This window comes from Medicago truncatula, chromosome 2, assembly GCF_003473485.1.
Source record: "Medicago truncatula cultivar Jemalong A17 chromosome 2, MtrunA17r5.0-ANR, whole genome shotgun sequence".
Classification (NCBI taxonomy): domain Eukaryota; kingdom Viridiplantae; phylum Streptophyta; class Magnoliopsida; order Fabales; family Fabaceae; genus Medicago; species Medicago truncatula.
Genome location: NC_053043.1, coordinates 40200967 through 40216344, shown reverse-complemented (window position 1 = coordinate 40216344; position 15378 = coordinate 40200967). Strand labels below are relative to the sequence as shown.

General features: G+C 31.1%; 1 protein-coding gene, 1 long non-coding RNA gene and 1 other non-coding gene across 3 annotated transcripts; all 3 read right to left on the bottom strand.

The window, feature by feature from the left end:
* Positions 1 to 3952: 3952 nt before the first annotated feature.
* On the bottom strand, positions 3953 to 8224 carry LOC11433596 (uncharacterized). The gene is made up of 3 exons (XR_003009370.2): positions 7607 to 8224; positions 5758 to 5928; positions 3953 to 4317 (listed from the first exon to the last, which is right to left on the bottom strand). It is a non-coding gene; the product is annotated as an uncharacterized lncRNA (long non-coding RNA).
* Positions 8225 to 10250: 2026 nt separating this feature from the next.
* On the bottom strand, positions 10251 to 10324 carry TRNAT-AGU (transfer RNA threonine (anticodon AGU)). Its single transcript has one exon. It is a non-coding gene; the product is annotated as a tRNA-Thr (tRNA).
* Positions 10325 to 12442: 2118 nt separating this feature from the next.
* On the bottom strand, positions 12443 to 14215 carry LOC120578090 (uncharacterized). Its single transcript, XM_039830162.1, has 3 exons — positions 13724 to 14215; positions 13074 to 13238; positions 12443 to 12714 (listed from the first exon to the last, which is right to left on the bottom strand). Exons 1-3 carry the CDS (start codon positions 14213 to 14215, stop codon positions 12472 to 12474), a joined length of 900 nt encoding a protein of 299 aa, XP_039686096.1. The 3' UTR covers positions 12443 to 12471.
* Positions 14216 to 15378: the final 1163 nt, after the last annotated feature.

The following is a 15378-nucleotide window of genomic DNA, read 5'->3' as shown; positions in this document are numbered from 1 at the left end:
ATGAAACTTAAGTTTTTACTAATTTTACGAATTTTGATCTACATTATCAACTAATATGTCAACCATTTAAATATATCAAATCATCATTTTTAAGTTTAAAAATGTGATGAAGGGGGCAAAACCGAGTGATTTTATAATAGAAAGACCAATTCCATATAAGCATAAAAAAAAAAACATCATTGCTATTTTACTTCTCTAAAACAACCAATGTTTTTGAACAAAAAACAAAATAGACCAAAGATTAGAGACGGATGTAATAGTGAATTTACATAAATATACACTACTGCAATTATTTTTGCAACAAAATATTAATATAAGAAATAATAAGGGATCTATATCATGTGTGGGGGAGGGAGGGGTTGCAGCCCATGGCTGCCCCCCCCAAACATTTCCCTGTTTTTTTTAAAATTCGCATACAATGGTTTACCTCTCCATAAACCTTTCATTCCCCTTTCCTCCCCTCCTAAACGTTTTTAAAGTTGAATTTAGCTTTAATAAGGTGGAATACCCTTTTTGAAGTTTCTCATGTACATCGAGCTCAAAGTTTGTGATGTGCTACTTCTAAAAAGTGTATCAGAGTGATAGATATCAAATTGACTAATATATTAAGGTCAAATAATTTGCTGCTTAAAGAAAGCACACTAATATAATTTAGATCTCGTTTGTAACAGTTTATTTTGTAAAAGTTCACTTTTTTATATATAAAAAACATATCATTTTTATAAAAATAAAAAAAAATCATTTGTCCAGGTTCTTTTAAAAAAAATATAATTTAAAAATAATCAAAAAAACAGATTCAAATAAAAAGTTATTTTTCGAGTAGCGATAATTAAAAGATTCCAATAAGTGGTTAAAAAATGATTTTTATTTTTAATAAATAAAAACAAAACCGCTTCTATTTTTATAAAATAAAATCTAAATGTTATTTAACATTAAAATCACATTTATTTTGGTAAATAAACACAAAACTTCTGCTATTTAAAAAAAAAAAAAAATACTAAAAGTTATTTAACATTAAAATCACATTTGTGATCTATAACAAATTTCCTTAAAAAAAAAAAAAATCTATAACAAGTGGACCCTTAATGTATATAATATGAGGTCACAAGGTTGATCTATGACGTTATCAATAACAAGATTGGAGAAAACGATAGATAAAAAAATCCTAGAAGAAATGATAAAAACCAGTGAATCTAAAGTGTAAGTTTAAAATGAGAAGATGCCAAAATCTTGGACCATTAATAATTTATGTAAGACTAAATGATAAGTTCCATATAAGCTATATGACACTTGTAACAGCCAAATAATAGTTACTATGTCACTGTCTGAGTCATGTTAATCATGCGTATATGAATTTTCACATCGCAAATATATTTGAGGCTATGATCGATTCGTCAAATCAAATTTTGTGAACTACATTAGGCACTACATGTGAACTCTTCTTATCTTCTTGAATCTTGAATTGAAAACACGATATATACAGGAAAAGTGTATAATTGTTTGGTTTGTCTGGCACTTTTGCATGCCTGCATTAATCTCCATTACATAATTCAGCCTTTCAAAAAAACCTAAGATGAAATTCAAAAAATAATTAAAAATTAATATTTAAAAATTAGGAAAAATTAATCATTGAGTAGCTTATTCACATTTTCTTAAACTTGAAATATAATGGAAGACATGCATGATTATTTTCTTAAAGAAATAATCTTGAGTACTTCCTTCGATTATTATAATAAGCAAGATAATTTTTTAGATTAATTGATTTTTTTTTTTTTTTTGTCAAGTAGCCTAGTGGCTAGAGAAATTCACCTTAAAGATGAATAAGTGGGGTGTCCGGGTTTGAACCCTGACCCCTGCACATATTGTGCATTATCCCTTACCAAATGAGCTAAGCTCATAGGGACGATTAATTGATTATTTAATTATAGATTAAATAAATTAGTTAATCAATGAATCTAAAACAAAATAGTTTTTTTCCTCAATTTTTTTTTTTTTTTTGTCAAGTAGTCTAGTGGCTAGAATTCACATTTTTCAAGGTGAATAAGTGGGGTGTCTGGAGTTCGAACCTCAACCCCTGCATATAATTATACATGTCCCTGCCAACTGAGCTATGCTCACGGGGACTAGTTTTTTTATTTATAATCGTGATCAAATGGAGTATGAAATTAATTTACTTTCACAGATTTTATTTTAATTTCGATCTATTTTAATTTTGATCTATAAAGTTGAAATGCTTACAATTTTTTCGGAAGGCTAAATTATATGTATGGAGATCGATACAAGCATGCATGGTGCAAGGCAAACTACGAGCTATTATACACTTTTCCGGTTGGTTTCAATCAAGAAGTTAAGAAGAGTTCACATGTAGTGCACAAAATTTGATCCAACGAATTGATCAACTCGAAATATATATTTTAGGGAAGTTTTCGAATTCGATTCCTAAATAGAACAATTCTTTATCGATTATACTTGTCATCGAATTTTAGATTACTTTTACCCTTAGAAGCAGAGGGTTAAAACAAAAACAAAAATACTCTCTTTCTATCCCAAAATAATTAACATACTTGGTGATTTCACATGTATTAAAAAAGTGTATAAATGAAAGAGATATAATAATATTTTTACTTAAGTTTCTTTACCATGTATAAATGTATTTTTGGATACCATAGATGTAAAACAGAAGATATTGAATTAGGATGCAATTAATATTAATCTATATCTATATGTATATCTATACAATTGAGAATGATTTTACCATGACCAATTTTTAATTATCTTTTTCTCTTGGTCTTCCACCAAAGCATTTTGCCACGTGTCAAAGATTAATACTAGCGTGACTTAACTCACACTAGTCTTAATCTTTGCGTGAGTTAACTCACGCAACTACTGATATATTAACAGACAACAAGATTTACACTAGCGTGAGTTAAACTCACGCAGGGGCATTATGGGAATTTCAGTTTGGAACGAGCAATTTTGGTTGGGTAAAGAGCAGAATCCTGATTTGCATGCCCCTCACAATGATATATGCCGTTGCACTAGTTGTCCTGATTTTGGTTGTACAAATACCACAACTCATTTCATAGCATCCGTGATCTAAAATAAAAAAGGTATGTTATCCCCTTACTCTCAACGGTTCAACCAAACATACTCTTTGACTTCTTATGTGGTTGGATCCTACTTGGAGTCTGAGTATATAATGTGTTGCTATGTGACTCTTCCACATGACTTATCTTGTGGTTAGGGGTGTGAATATAGTAGAATAAAATTTTGTAAGACATGAATTCGGAATAATCTTCTCTAAATTTGAACTACCACTTTCCAATCTTTTACCAACATTTTGATAAAGGTTAAATATGGTAGGATTACAGAATACCGACGAGTATGCAATTTTTCTAGCATTATTCACCCCCACGACCGACATACATATCAGGCCACAAGCCAAGCTTCCTCCAAAAAAAAACTTCTAATATTGGCTAGCAAGTATAGACCCTTCTTGAATTTGCATCCTTCAGAAGCTCGAGATACAATATGAATGGAAAATACCCTACCCTACAATATAGGAAATCTGATGCTATAGATAAGAATGATTCCTTTACATAGACCTACAAAATACTAGTTAAAATTAACCTTAAGCCAAGTTAGCACAAACCATATGAGAATATCATCTGCATTCTATAGATGTTGGACTATTCCCCAAGCAAATGAGGATTCTTCAACTTGGGATCTAAAGTGATGATAAAGGATGAAAGTCTCCTAGGTAGATTGGCATTGATGAAGTCATTGAAGAAAATCCCCTAGGTTTCAAAAAGATTTGATGAAAGTAAAGTTACACTTATTTAACCCCTACAATTTTATTCCCTGCATAAGACATCACACCTATTTCTTCAAAGTAAAAGGAGCATCCAGTACTCGTTTAGAAACAAAGACACCAAAGGAAAAGACATCACAGTTTCTTCAATCTATTTCATGTCACACTAATGATTGATCAAGCACATACAATTTCATGTTTTTACACAATAGTAGTATCAACTAAACAGAAATGTAAACTAATTAGTTCTATCAACTTAGTAACTTGAAATATAAGTTAAATATTGGAGCTCAATGTTTGTTGTGATGGTGTGATCTCCCGCACCCAGATGGGAGAATAACCTCTAAAACAGTCGAAAGGCTACATCTACATCAAAGAGTATAATATAATACAGACGGTATTTGGAAAGAAAAATAAACAATCTTCGAACATCCTCCAGAGATCACATCAAACCTTGCAAACCCATGCTTACAATTTCCTTTGTTCGTATGAAGAAGATGCTCAACCTGACAGGAAAAGAAAAGAACCCACTCTACAATCATTTCGTGAATACTTTTAGGCCAGATACATTCTGCAACAGGACAAACACACACACACACACACACACACACACACAAAAGGGGATAGGGGAAGGAGTCAATATTCAAGAATGAAGATACATGTCATGAGACCTATGAAGAAATATGACTGAAAGGCTCAAACATGCAAAAGCATTCAGAGTTGTTACGTCTTAAATAAGTTACCTTCCTTTAATAGTTCTCATCTACTTTAAACTTAAAAAATTAAAAGTTCGAATGAGTTTGATTATGGAGACTCAGCAGAGTACGGAGAGAACCCCGTGGCTCATAAAAACGGTTAGAAAGGTACTAACAAGTTACTCACCAACGAGATTCTCACATAATAACAACAGAACTCAAGCTAACACTCTTATAGAATGATTTGTATCCTTACCATTTAAACCAACCTTTGTTGGCTAAATCCAAGTGCTCCAACCCTTACATAGAGTGCAGCAGATAATAAATGTACGACTATGAAACTTAATTTTTTTTGACATGTAAACGTAAATACCAACTACCAAAAGAAGGAACAATCGCAGAAAGAAAAAGAAACTTTCATAAAGTTCAAATGTACACCTTCAAAGACAGAACCAAGAGGTGACTAGACTCCTTATCCTCTGTTCATAACCAACCATCAATTAGGAAGGAAGTCAAATTTCATTTTCACAACTGGTCAATATGTGCAAACAAAATGAATTGAAAAGAAAAAAAGAAACAATTAATAAGGAAAATTTAAAGTATAAACATGCTTTCATGGCATGAACTAATTCTATGAATAAACACTTGATCTAAGCAACGGATTATAAACTTTAAAATCATAATATATTCACTTCTAGTTTTCATGTACAATCTAAACATTTACCTTCCAAAATTGACTTATAGTATATGCATGGTAAAAACAATTCACAAGAACATAACTGAGTCATCATCACAATCAGTATTTGCAATGATTGAGAAGCCGTGCAGTGACAAAAAAAGAGAGAAACAACACTTTAATCAACAACCGTCACATTGTATGTTTTGGACTCTTGCTGAAATGGAGAAGAAATGAAGAATCCAATTTCTTTCCAGAATCTTGCTATGAAACCAAGTTATAGTTCTGAACTTACTTTTAGAGGGATCAACAATAAGATTTAAGAACTCCAACAAGTTTTCTCTTCAATGGAACAGCATTAAGAAATTAAAATACACTCCACAATTGACCTCATATCTTTATACATTCTTTTTTAAAATTTAAAATAGTAATTCATTTGTATTTTGATTTTGAAAAAATAAATACACGAAAGCTAAGAATATAAAAGTACAGCAGATTTAATTTATTTGAAAGAACACAATAAGTTAAAAATGATGAGAAATACATACACCAAATGAATATAAAAAACTAATTACCTTTTCATGTATGTCTACGCTTTGTACGTTTGCATCTAGTGGAGGTCTGGGATTGACGTCTCCTCTCATTCTCAAGTCTTAAACTCATCAGGATTTGTTCGTCAGTGTCGTCCATAAGTTCTTCTTCTACGATTTGATCGAAGACTCTATCAAAGAGTTTATTGAAGTCATCTGAATATTTTAGATTTATTAGATGGTTGATTCATGCATAAATCGTTTAGCACAATTTGATAATATTAGAAAATTAGAGAAGATTATACAATTGAATAACAAAAAGATTTTCTTGTGTTAAGAATAAATATAGGGTACAACATAACAGATTAAAAGTTAGCTTGAATGCTAATTTGGATAATGACAAATTTAAATAACACGCACAAACATAACACCTGGTTTGAATAAGGACATGTACATACTACATACTGCTTAATTTGAATAACAGCTACTACAAGTCTACAACATTCGAACATTATCTTATCTAATTATATGTGATTCTCTAATCATGTTATATAGTGTTTAATGATCTCCGCGTTGTCTCTGAATCATCTCAAATGTGCCCTTGAAGGGGATCTTCAACTCCTTGAAGTTTAATTCAATGTCATTGTTTTCTACAACCTTTAACTTATTTTCTAGATACTTAAAACTGCCTAATTCTGCCAGGATAGATGTTCTTTCCATAAGTGTGTCTTGCATGGCTGTAAAGACATTGTTAGCAGTTTCAGCTGTTTTGGCTTTGCTATTCTTTTTGGTTGCCTTTTGTTTCATTGTGCTTTTTCGCCCTCAGGCCCGCTGTGCTTCCAGCCGCACCCCATTCAAGCTGTGTATGCATGCTCTGTCTGGAGAAGTCTTTGACAAGAGACCTATTTGCTAAAGTTAAAGGTAGTAGAGGAAGCACTCACTGTTTTTAGGCCAAAGAAGGCAAGCTCAAAAGAAAACGTAGGCCAATCGGCCGAAGAAGCACTCTCTGTCAGTTTCTGTTTTCTTAGGATCTGTTTTTATATCTGAATTTTTATTGAGTTTGAAAATTTAAGTTGGATTTCAGTTCGGTATTGTTCAAGTTTTTATTTCTTGAGTTTGATTTTATCCATTTGAGTTGTCATCTTGGATCTCTTTCTTTTTTTAAGCTGGATTTTTTAGTTTGATGTTTTCCCTCGATTTTGAGGTAAATGTTCTCTCTGTCAAGAAAAATATGTTAATTTGCAATAACTTACTAGAACAAAGCAAATGAAAATTTTTAGCAAATGCCTAACAATGATTGTTCTTACACAAAACCTATATCCCAAAGATGTATAGTCTGGTTCGCACAATATGTAGAACAGTAGAACGCCTATCAAATGATCATATAATCATAAATAACCAATCAACAACACTAAATCTGTTCCAATTATAACATAATCTCAGAATCATATTCTACAAAAATTACCAAAATCAAAACCTAAATCTATTTAAAGAAGTAATTACTAGTGTTTATGGCTTGTTTGAAATTAGTTAATTTGAGCTTACCTACTGCCATAAGCACTTATCAGAGTCAGTTTATAAAAACAGCTTATAACATGTACATACTCTATTTTCAACTTATTCTCGTAAACTATCCAGGATAGCTTATAAAAACAACTAATAACTTATACAAAAAAACGTTTGACTTTATTTTATCTCATAGGAATAGCTTATACATAAGCACTTATGCTGATCTCTCACTATCCCAATTCCATTAACAAACAGCTAAAATGCAACAAACAAACAAAATCAACTATCACAAAGCACACACATCAAAATCAACATTCAAAATCTTCAAAACACAAACAATTATTCACACAAATCACAATTCACAAAAGTATCTAAAATCACAAACCTCTGCTAAGTAAACCTTCGTTATATTTCTGCAACATATCATCAATTTCTTCCACATATGTTTCTTTCGGCGGTGGCAAAACAGAATTAGCCGTAGAATTTTCAGCGAATCTTCCAACACCGGAGTTTGCAGTGGAAATCAAATCTCCACCGTCCGTTTCATCAGAACTTCCCACAACACCAACAGGACATTCGCAATGGCGAACGCAATACTCGCCCCCTTCCAACGATAAGCGCGCTGAGGTTGAGACTGTTGATCTCTAAGCAGAGACGCTCCTTGATTTCATGATCCATCACAATGTGGAGATTGTAAGGAATCTGTGCTTGAAGTAACGATTTCGCAAAATCGTCAAGTTTGGAAATCGTGTACACGTGGAAGTAGTTTTTCATCTTCTTCATTTCGTCGGTGTCGTTGTTGTCGTGTGTCGTGGTGCAGACGTGGAGGAGGACTACGGTGTCGTGGGGTTGGATGTGGTGTTGGATTGCCCATGTGACGGTGTATGAACTCTTGTCGGAGAGGTCGACTGCGACGCCGATTTTGCGGGGAAAGGTGGCGGTTTGCGGCGGTGTGGAAGCGGGAACGGAAGGAGATTGTTGCATTTTGAATTTCTGATTGAGTAATGATATATGAAGAACCATTGGTGACAACTTTCAAGATAACTTTCATTTCCTCTATTTTTATTGGTCAAAAATAATAGAGAGAAAAAAAGGAATGAGAGAAAGTTGTCAAAAAATTTTGTAACCCCAATTTTTTTACTCTTTCAGGTGTCTTATTTTAAAGGCTTAAAAACAGTTTTAGCCCTTTAACTTTTCCAAAATTGCGATTTTGGCCTCTAAGAAGAAAAGAAACTACAAAACCGCCCCCTAAATTTTGACTTGGTCTACGCTGACATGACACCTTAAGTGAGGTGCCACGTGTTTTTTTTTTCATTGGGGGTCAAAACTGCTACAGTTGCAAAACTTAGGGGACGGTTTTATAGTTTTTTTTCTTAGGGGGCTAAAACTGCTATTAAGCCTATTTTAAATGCAAATTTCGAAAGGTTTTTATTATTTCCAACTTTTTTTAGTTTAAAAACGTTTTTTTACCCTCACTCTTATTTGAACTCTTTTTTTTTTTTTACATTTCAAAGTCTACCTTAAGTGGTGTTGGTGTTTCAAGTGTGAGTTATAAGTTTTGTATTATATCGAAAAACAATATTGAACATCATATAGGTGAGGTAACTCGTATTTCTAATCTCTTGAGATTTTTTTTGTAAAAATGTGTTAAATTCTATTTGTATGATTGATTGTAACTCGATGTGATGAGTATCGAGCAAGAAAGGAGGAACTCCAATTGTAAGTGTATATGTAGATGATTTAATGTACATTGAAAATGATAGAGATGTGAGTATGATGATTGAATTTAGAGAATCTATGAAGAGAGAATAGGTCATGATTGATTTGGGGAAGATGAGGTATTTTCTAGAGGTTGAAGTTATTCAATGAGTTGAAGATGTCAATATCAGTCAAAGGAAGTATGTTGGGAAAATAATGCACTACAAGAAAATTGGAAAGGTTTAATATGTCAAATAGCAATCCAGTAAAAGTTCTCATGATTCTTGTATTTAAACTTGGCAAAGATGTATGCAATAAGTCTCAAAGGGAATCTTACGCTTTCTTAGTTTATAGTAAATTCAATTCATATTACTTAATCTTTTCTATTGTAGTTATGGAATCCACACGATTGAAAGACAATGTTTGTTCTTCAATGTAACCAACTAAAGCAAAGGATATTATTATTAATGCGCATTAGTCTATCATTCAACTGAAATCATAGATGACAATACAATAGTAAGCATGGAATCAATGACATAGTTCTCATTAATTTTTGTATGCATTGTGAGAGTAAAGTTATTTTACACATGCATTCAATGATGTATTATCACACATGATTTGTCATACTTATTAATTAATACGGCAACATATTATTAGATGCACGTATAAAATAAAAATTAAACTCTACTAAAAATACCCCTATAATAAACAAAATAAAAGAACACTGAAGTAAGTTCTTCGATCTCAGTCTTCTTTATTATAATGAATGGAACTTAACATCGAAGGGCATAAGAAATCTATTTTGGGATAAGACTGTCTTTTTTGGAGTTATGATAGAAATATGCTCATATCTTCTCTTTGATCGGATATGGGAGACACACTTGGTAAACAATCTCGTTCATGACATTGTGGTTGAATTGAAACAATCCAAGACATTGTGGTTGAATTGAAACAATCCAAGACTTCTAGCGGACGTTGATGGATCACATTTTACCAACATGATGGAAGCTCAACTTGTGGTAAGTTGATTTGTGATGAACATGCTAAATTTGTGATTGATTTTATTTGTAAAATTACAACTTCAAATACTCTTGCAATTGAATTGTGGCCAATTCTTTCTAGCCTTCGCCTTGTTCATTCCCAACACTTGCAACATGTGATAATAAAATTTGATTCCAAAGTGGTAGTGGATATGATTCATTGTGGCTATATCAATATTCTTTATTTGCAACCTATACTTACAAACATCCTTCACATCTGTAATAATTTCATATCCTTCCAAATTTGATGATATATGAGATAAAATAATTTGTAAGCAAATAAAATTACTTTGCTTTCATTGAGAGTTGAACTCAAGACCTCCCGCTTACTAAACGGGTGCTCTAACCAACTGAGCTATGAAAGCTTTTGTTAAAAGTTTTAATTTATAAAGAATAATGTTGATATTTTATTATGATCAAATATTTGATATAGTATTTTATTTTAAAAAGTACGATAATAAGTCAATTGCTTTTTCTTTCATTTTTTGATATTTGTCAAATATATATATATATTTTATTGAATAATCTAGTCAATTACTAGTATTTTCGTTTCCCTAACACTTTAATTTTTTTCAAAACAACTTCACTAACTAGTTAAGTAAGCTAACTGAAATATTTTGCAAAAGACCTATCCCTAGTTTTGGATTAGCTTTCTACCTTAACTCTTCGCTCTATAAATGCCCATGTGAAATTTTCATTCGATGAAATATCCTTACGAACGTCTTCATTCATATTTTCTTGATATTTTAAAATTACAATGAACTATTTAATTAATAATATACTTCTTTCAAAAACAAAAAAAAAATTAATTAATATACTTTTCCACCTATACTCTTACTTGAAGAGAAAACCTTTTTAAACAGCACACGAATCTTTTATTCATTAAAATAGGACGGAATATAAGAAAAAGTGGTAGTAAATCCAATTAAGTATAAGTAGTGCTCTAACTACCAAAATAATCCCAATACATTCTAAGGGGTTAGCATTCCATTCATAAATAAACAAGGATATCTCAATTTTCTCCTCAAGAACCATGTCCAAGACAAGGATGTTTTGTTCCAAAAATTACAGCATTTCTAGTCTTTCAAATTACCCACAAGAGTGTGTGCCAAATCAACAACCAGCCATTTGGTAACTTCCCTTTCATTGAGTAAAAGCAAAAGCTATCTAGTACTCCAACCCCATTAGAAAATGTGCATGTGAAACCAATTAGTGTGATATTAATAACTTAGATTTGAGTCTGAATTATAATAGTTTGTAAGCTATACATAAATTAATCTCATTCTAAGGTGAGGTTAGTGAATCTCTTTGACATATAACCATTCTAATCTAGATTACTTTTTTATAAAATAAAAAACTGATAGAGAGAGAGAAGAAAAGAATTGTGATGTAGTCCTATGTTTGAACTGTGAGTAAGAAAAGAGAACATAGGGAGAGATATTAGGGTGCAGTTTTACCTAAAGAAGAGAGATTACAGAAAAGTTAAAAGGTAAAAAGGTGGTCATAATAAGTAGAACAAAGAGATATAGCATGTTTGCCACAGGCAGCCACTCTGCCATACAACTCTTACTACATGGAAAAAGAAACACTTTTTAACTCCTTATATTAACATGCATCTTGTTTTCAAAAACAATTAAATTTTGTTTTATTTTCCCTATGCTTTTATACCCTTATTAGGTACAAGATGCAAATGCCAATGTTAATAGGGTCTTCTAGCATTGGCATCTATTTTGATGAATATTTTTTTTCACGTTTTTTGGAGCATTCTCTATAGGCATTACTTGACTCCCATAAACGGCATGACAGAGTTGCCAGCATTTGTTTCAGCTCATAGAACATTTAAATTATCTCTAGAACAGCAATCACATCCTTCAAAATCAAATATACTTTTAAATTTTATTTATCTTAAAAGTAAATACTAGTGAACCCAAGTTGCATAGCGTTGACACTAATTAATTCTATGGAATGAAACAGTTGCTAGGGTTTAAAGCCCATAATTTTATGTCAGTTCATAGTTCTAGCCTTCTAGGTTTATATGGGCGTGTTATTAATTATTATTATTATTTTCTAAATCAAAGTATTTTCGCACACAATCGAGGAGACTAATCCTTATAGCTAATTGAGATTCTATTAAGAAGGTGAACTCTTCTAACATATGTTTTTCATACGCATCGGTCAAAAATCAAACCCTTAATCAAATGTTAATAGACTAAGTATCTATTATAATTCATTATATACCAAAATATTTATTAAGGTTAAGAGTGTGATTTAAAAACTAGGAAGAGAAGAAAAAAGAAAACACTTGAAACATCAAAAGATGACATACTACATGTATATAAATATTGTAACATGTATTGTACTTTGAAACATCAAAATTATCACCAAAAATGAAAAGTTTGAACATCAAAAGAAAATAAACAAAAAGTTCTAGCATACTTGAGAAAACAAACATCAATAATAATAATAAAAAGGAACATCCAATATCTTTGATCATGCTTCTATCTAACTAGTCTCAAAGCTTAAGAGACAAATCAATAGAACTAAGATCAGTAGTAGCATTATCTCCACCATAAGCTGAAACAGTGAGAGATAAAGAAGAAGAAGAAGAAGCTTCACCAATTGTGGGAAATTTCAGGTTCTTGAAAGAAGTGTCTCTTCCATCTTTTTCATGAAAAAAATCATACTCCATGAAAACTTTGTCCTTCCCTCCTGATGAAGAACTTCCCCTCCTATGCACAGCAACAACCTCCACATACTTTACAACACACAAAAAAAAAAACACCCCATCAATTTTTTTAATTCAGAAATAATGTATTACTCTAAACTTAGAAAAATTGAAAACACTTGGAAACTGTTACATTACATTGTATCTGGCATAAGCACAATGAAATAAATTTCCAAATAACTAGATATGGAAACTGTTACATTAAATTAAACTAAACATTGCATCTATCCAAAAAAAAATAATAATAATAATAAACATTGCATTTCTAGCATAAGCACAATGAAATAAATTTGTAAAAAAATAATAAAAAAACTCATATAAGCTAGTAAATTAAATTAAATAACTTTGACCAAAAATAAATAAAATAACTAGATATGTATGAATTATACCTCATCAAGATTGTGATGAGTTGGATAAGCAGAAGGTTGAGGTTGAGGCATATATCCTCCAAGAAAATCATGAACATAATGATGATTAGACCATGCCTCCAAATTCCTTGTATTTATTCCAGCTCCTCTCATTACATTACTCTCCTCCTCATTCAAACGTGTTTTCTGAAATAAAAAATATTAAATAAATTCAAAAAGTCAAATTATTCATCAAATTAACTTCTTTTTTTTAAGAATAGTCAAATTAACATTAAATAAAATCAAAAAGTCAAATTATTCATCAAAAAAACATGAATAATAAAATGTATAGCAACATTAAATAACCAAAAAAAAAATCAAATTATTCATCAAAAAAACATAAATAACAAAAAGTAGAGGAACATTAAATAATAAAAACATAAAATCAAAATTTCAGCATTCATTAGAAAAATAGAAAATAACTAAACGTAAGAGAACATGAATAACATTTTTAATTACAAGATTAAGGAGCTAACTTCATCATAAAATTTGATGTACATAAACAAAAAAAAAATGTTAAATTAATAATCTCCATGATCTAATCATGAATCAATGTCATGAAATAAACTTAAACACGTTTAAAACAAAAAGGATTAAAGTAAATGACATTGATTAAATTAAATATATTATACCTTGAGGCAAAGATCAAAAGGTTGAGAGTGATGAAGATTTGGCATTGAAGAGAGCTCTTTAGAAGGCTCAAAAGGGTTTCTACTACTACAAAGTAGTGAACCAGATCCATAGTTACCACCACCAACAACAACCCTGTTTTTAATGTTATTCTGATTCTGATTCTGATTGTTAGGCACAATCCATCCAGCACCAACGTTAGAACCAACAAAAGGAACATAACCAGAACCAACCAAAACAGTGTTATTATTGTTGTTGGTGGTGTTTTCATTCATCATCATTTGTTGTTGAGGAAACTGAAATGGCCCAGTTGGTGAAAATGCACCATACTTCAAAACCTGTTGTTGATGAGGAAGATCAAAGTGTTTTTTCATCAATGCCGCTATCCTCTGCTTCTCTAACTGTTCAACTCCTACACCTCTTAGTGGTTTTTTTGGTCCTTTACCATTTTTTCTTCCTTTGTTTTTTGCTTGGTTTTCAGAGGCAGAGGCCATTTTTTCAAGTGAAAAGAGAGAAAGAGAAAAGTGTTATGTGGTGAAAGTGTTTTGTGTGTTTATATAGAAAAAAGTGTGAGGGTTTTATTTTATGAAGGAAAAGGAAAATCAGAATGTGTTGGTGAAAATTGGTGAAAGGACATTTTGGTATATGTGTGTAATGCTTTTGGAGGGTCTTATTGTTTTGGGGACCCTGTCTTTTTTTTCTTTCCTTTCTGTCTTTTGCTACTTCTAACATAAACCTCTTCTTTGTCTTTTTTATAAAAAGTTTTTTGGTTTTTTTTTTTTTATAATTTTATTTATCACATGTGGACACACTCTCTCTTGTTTATCCTTAATTTTAAGATTTGCATTTTGGTTTATTTTGTAGGACTATATTTTATTCGTAGTATCGACATATTTAATTAAAAGTGTTGGTATCTAAAATGTGTTAGTGTTTGACACTCATACATACATGATACAAACACATGAATATAATTTTTTAAATTATTACTAGTAATGAGATGCTAGTGTTCTGGTGTGTCTAATGTTTGTGTCTTAATTCGTGTTTATAACTACTTTGATTTGATTTATCAAAGTTAAAACCTTTAATTAGGTCAATCAATTTTGAATTGACAATAGGTTACATGTAAAATGCATCATTCTTAATAGGAGGGAAGGTGCCTATAATTTTAAAGCCATTGCATATTTTCAATAATTAAATAAGTTTAAAAAAATAAAAATTATAGAGAATGAGATGCAAAGTAAAAAAAGTTTAAATAAAGAAAAACTTATTTGTTCAAGTGAGGTGGTACTTATATGCCACGTGGCATGATGTGTGACTTGTGGGCTAATGTAAGAGCAGTGGTCGGAAGGTTAGGGCATTATACACCTCCATGGCTATTTAGTACTAGCAAATAGCCTTTGCAAGAGGAGAGACTGTCAATTTTAACCAAATTAGCAACAAATCATTGTTCTTTAAAATCTTCATTTTGAAAAAGTGGTATAATATTTTTTTAACCTTTAAATGTAATACAATATGGATCCTATATTATATGCATGCCATTGTGCTTTTTTTTAGGGTCACATTGCACAAAATGTATGTTTCAAATAGTCATGATCATATGATCAAGTAGGTGTATGAATTTTGGGCACATGACTATCAGTGATAAGGTGTGAGAATA

Bases quoted from the DNA above. Each gene is read 5' to 3' on its own strand.
- LOC120578090 (XM_039830162.1), bottom strand. From the start codon at position 14,215: ATGGCCTCTGCCTCTGAAAACCAAGCAAAAAACAAAGGAAGAAAAAAT. The intron at 13,239-13,723 runs GTATAATATATT...TTTTTATTTCAG, and splicing joins CTTTTGATCTTTGCCTCAAG to AAAACACGTTTGAATGAGGA. The intron at 12,715-13,073 runs GTATAATTCATA...TGTGTTGTAAAG, and splicing joins CTCATCACAATCTTGATGAG to TATGTGGAGGTTGTTGCTGT.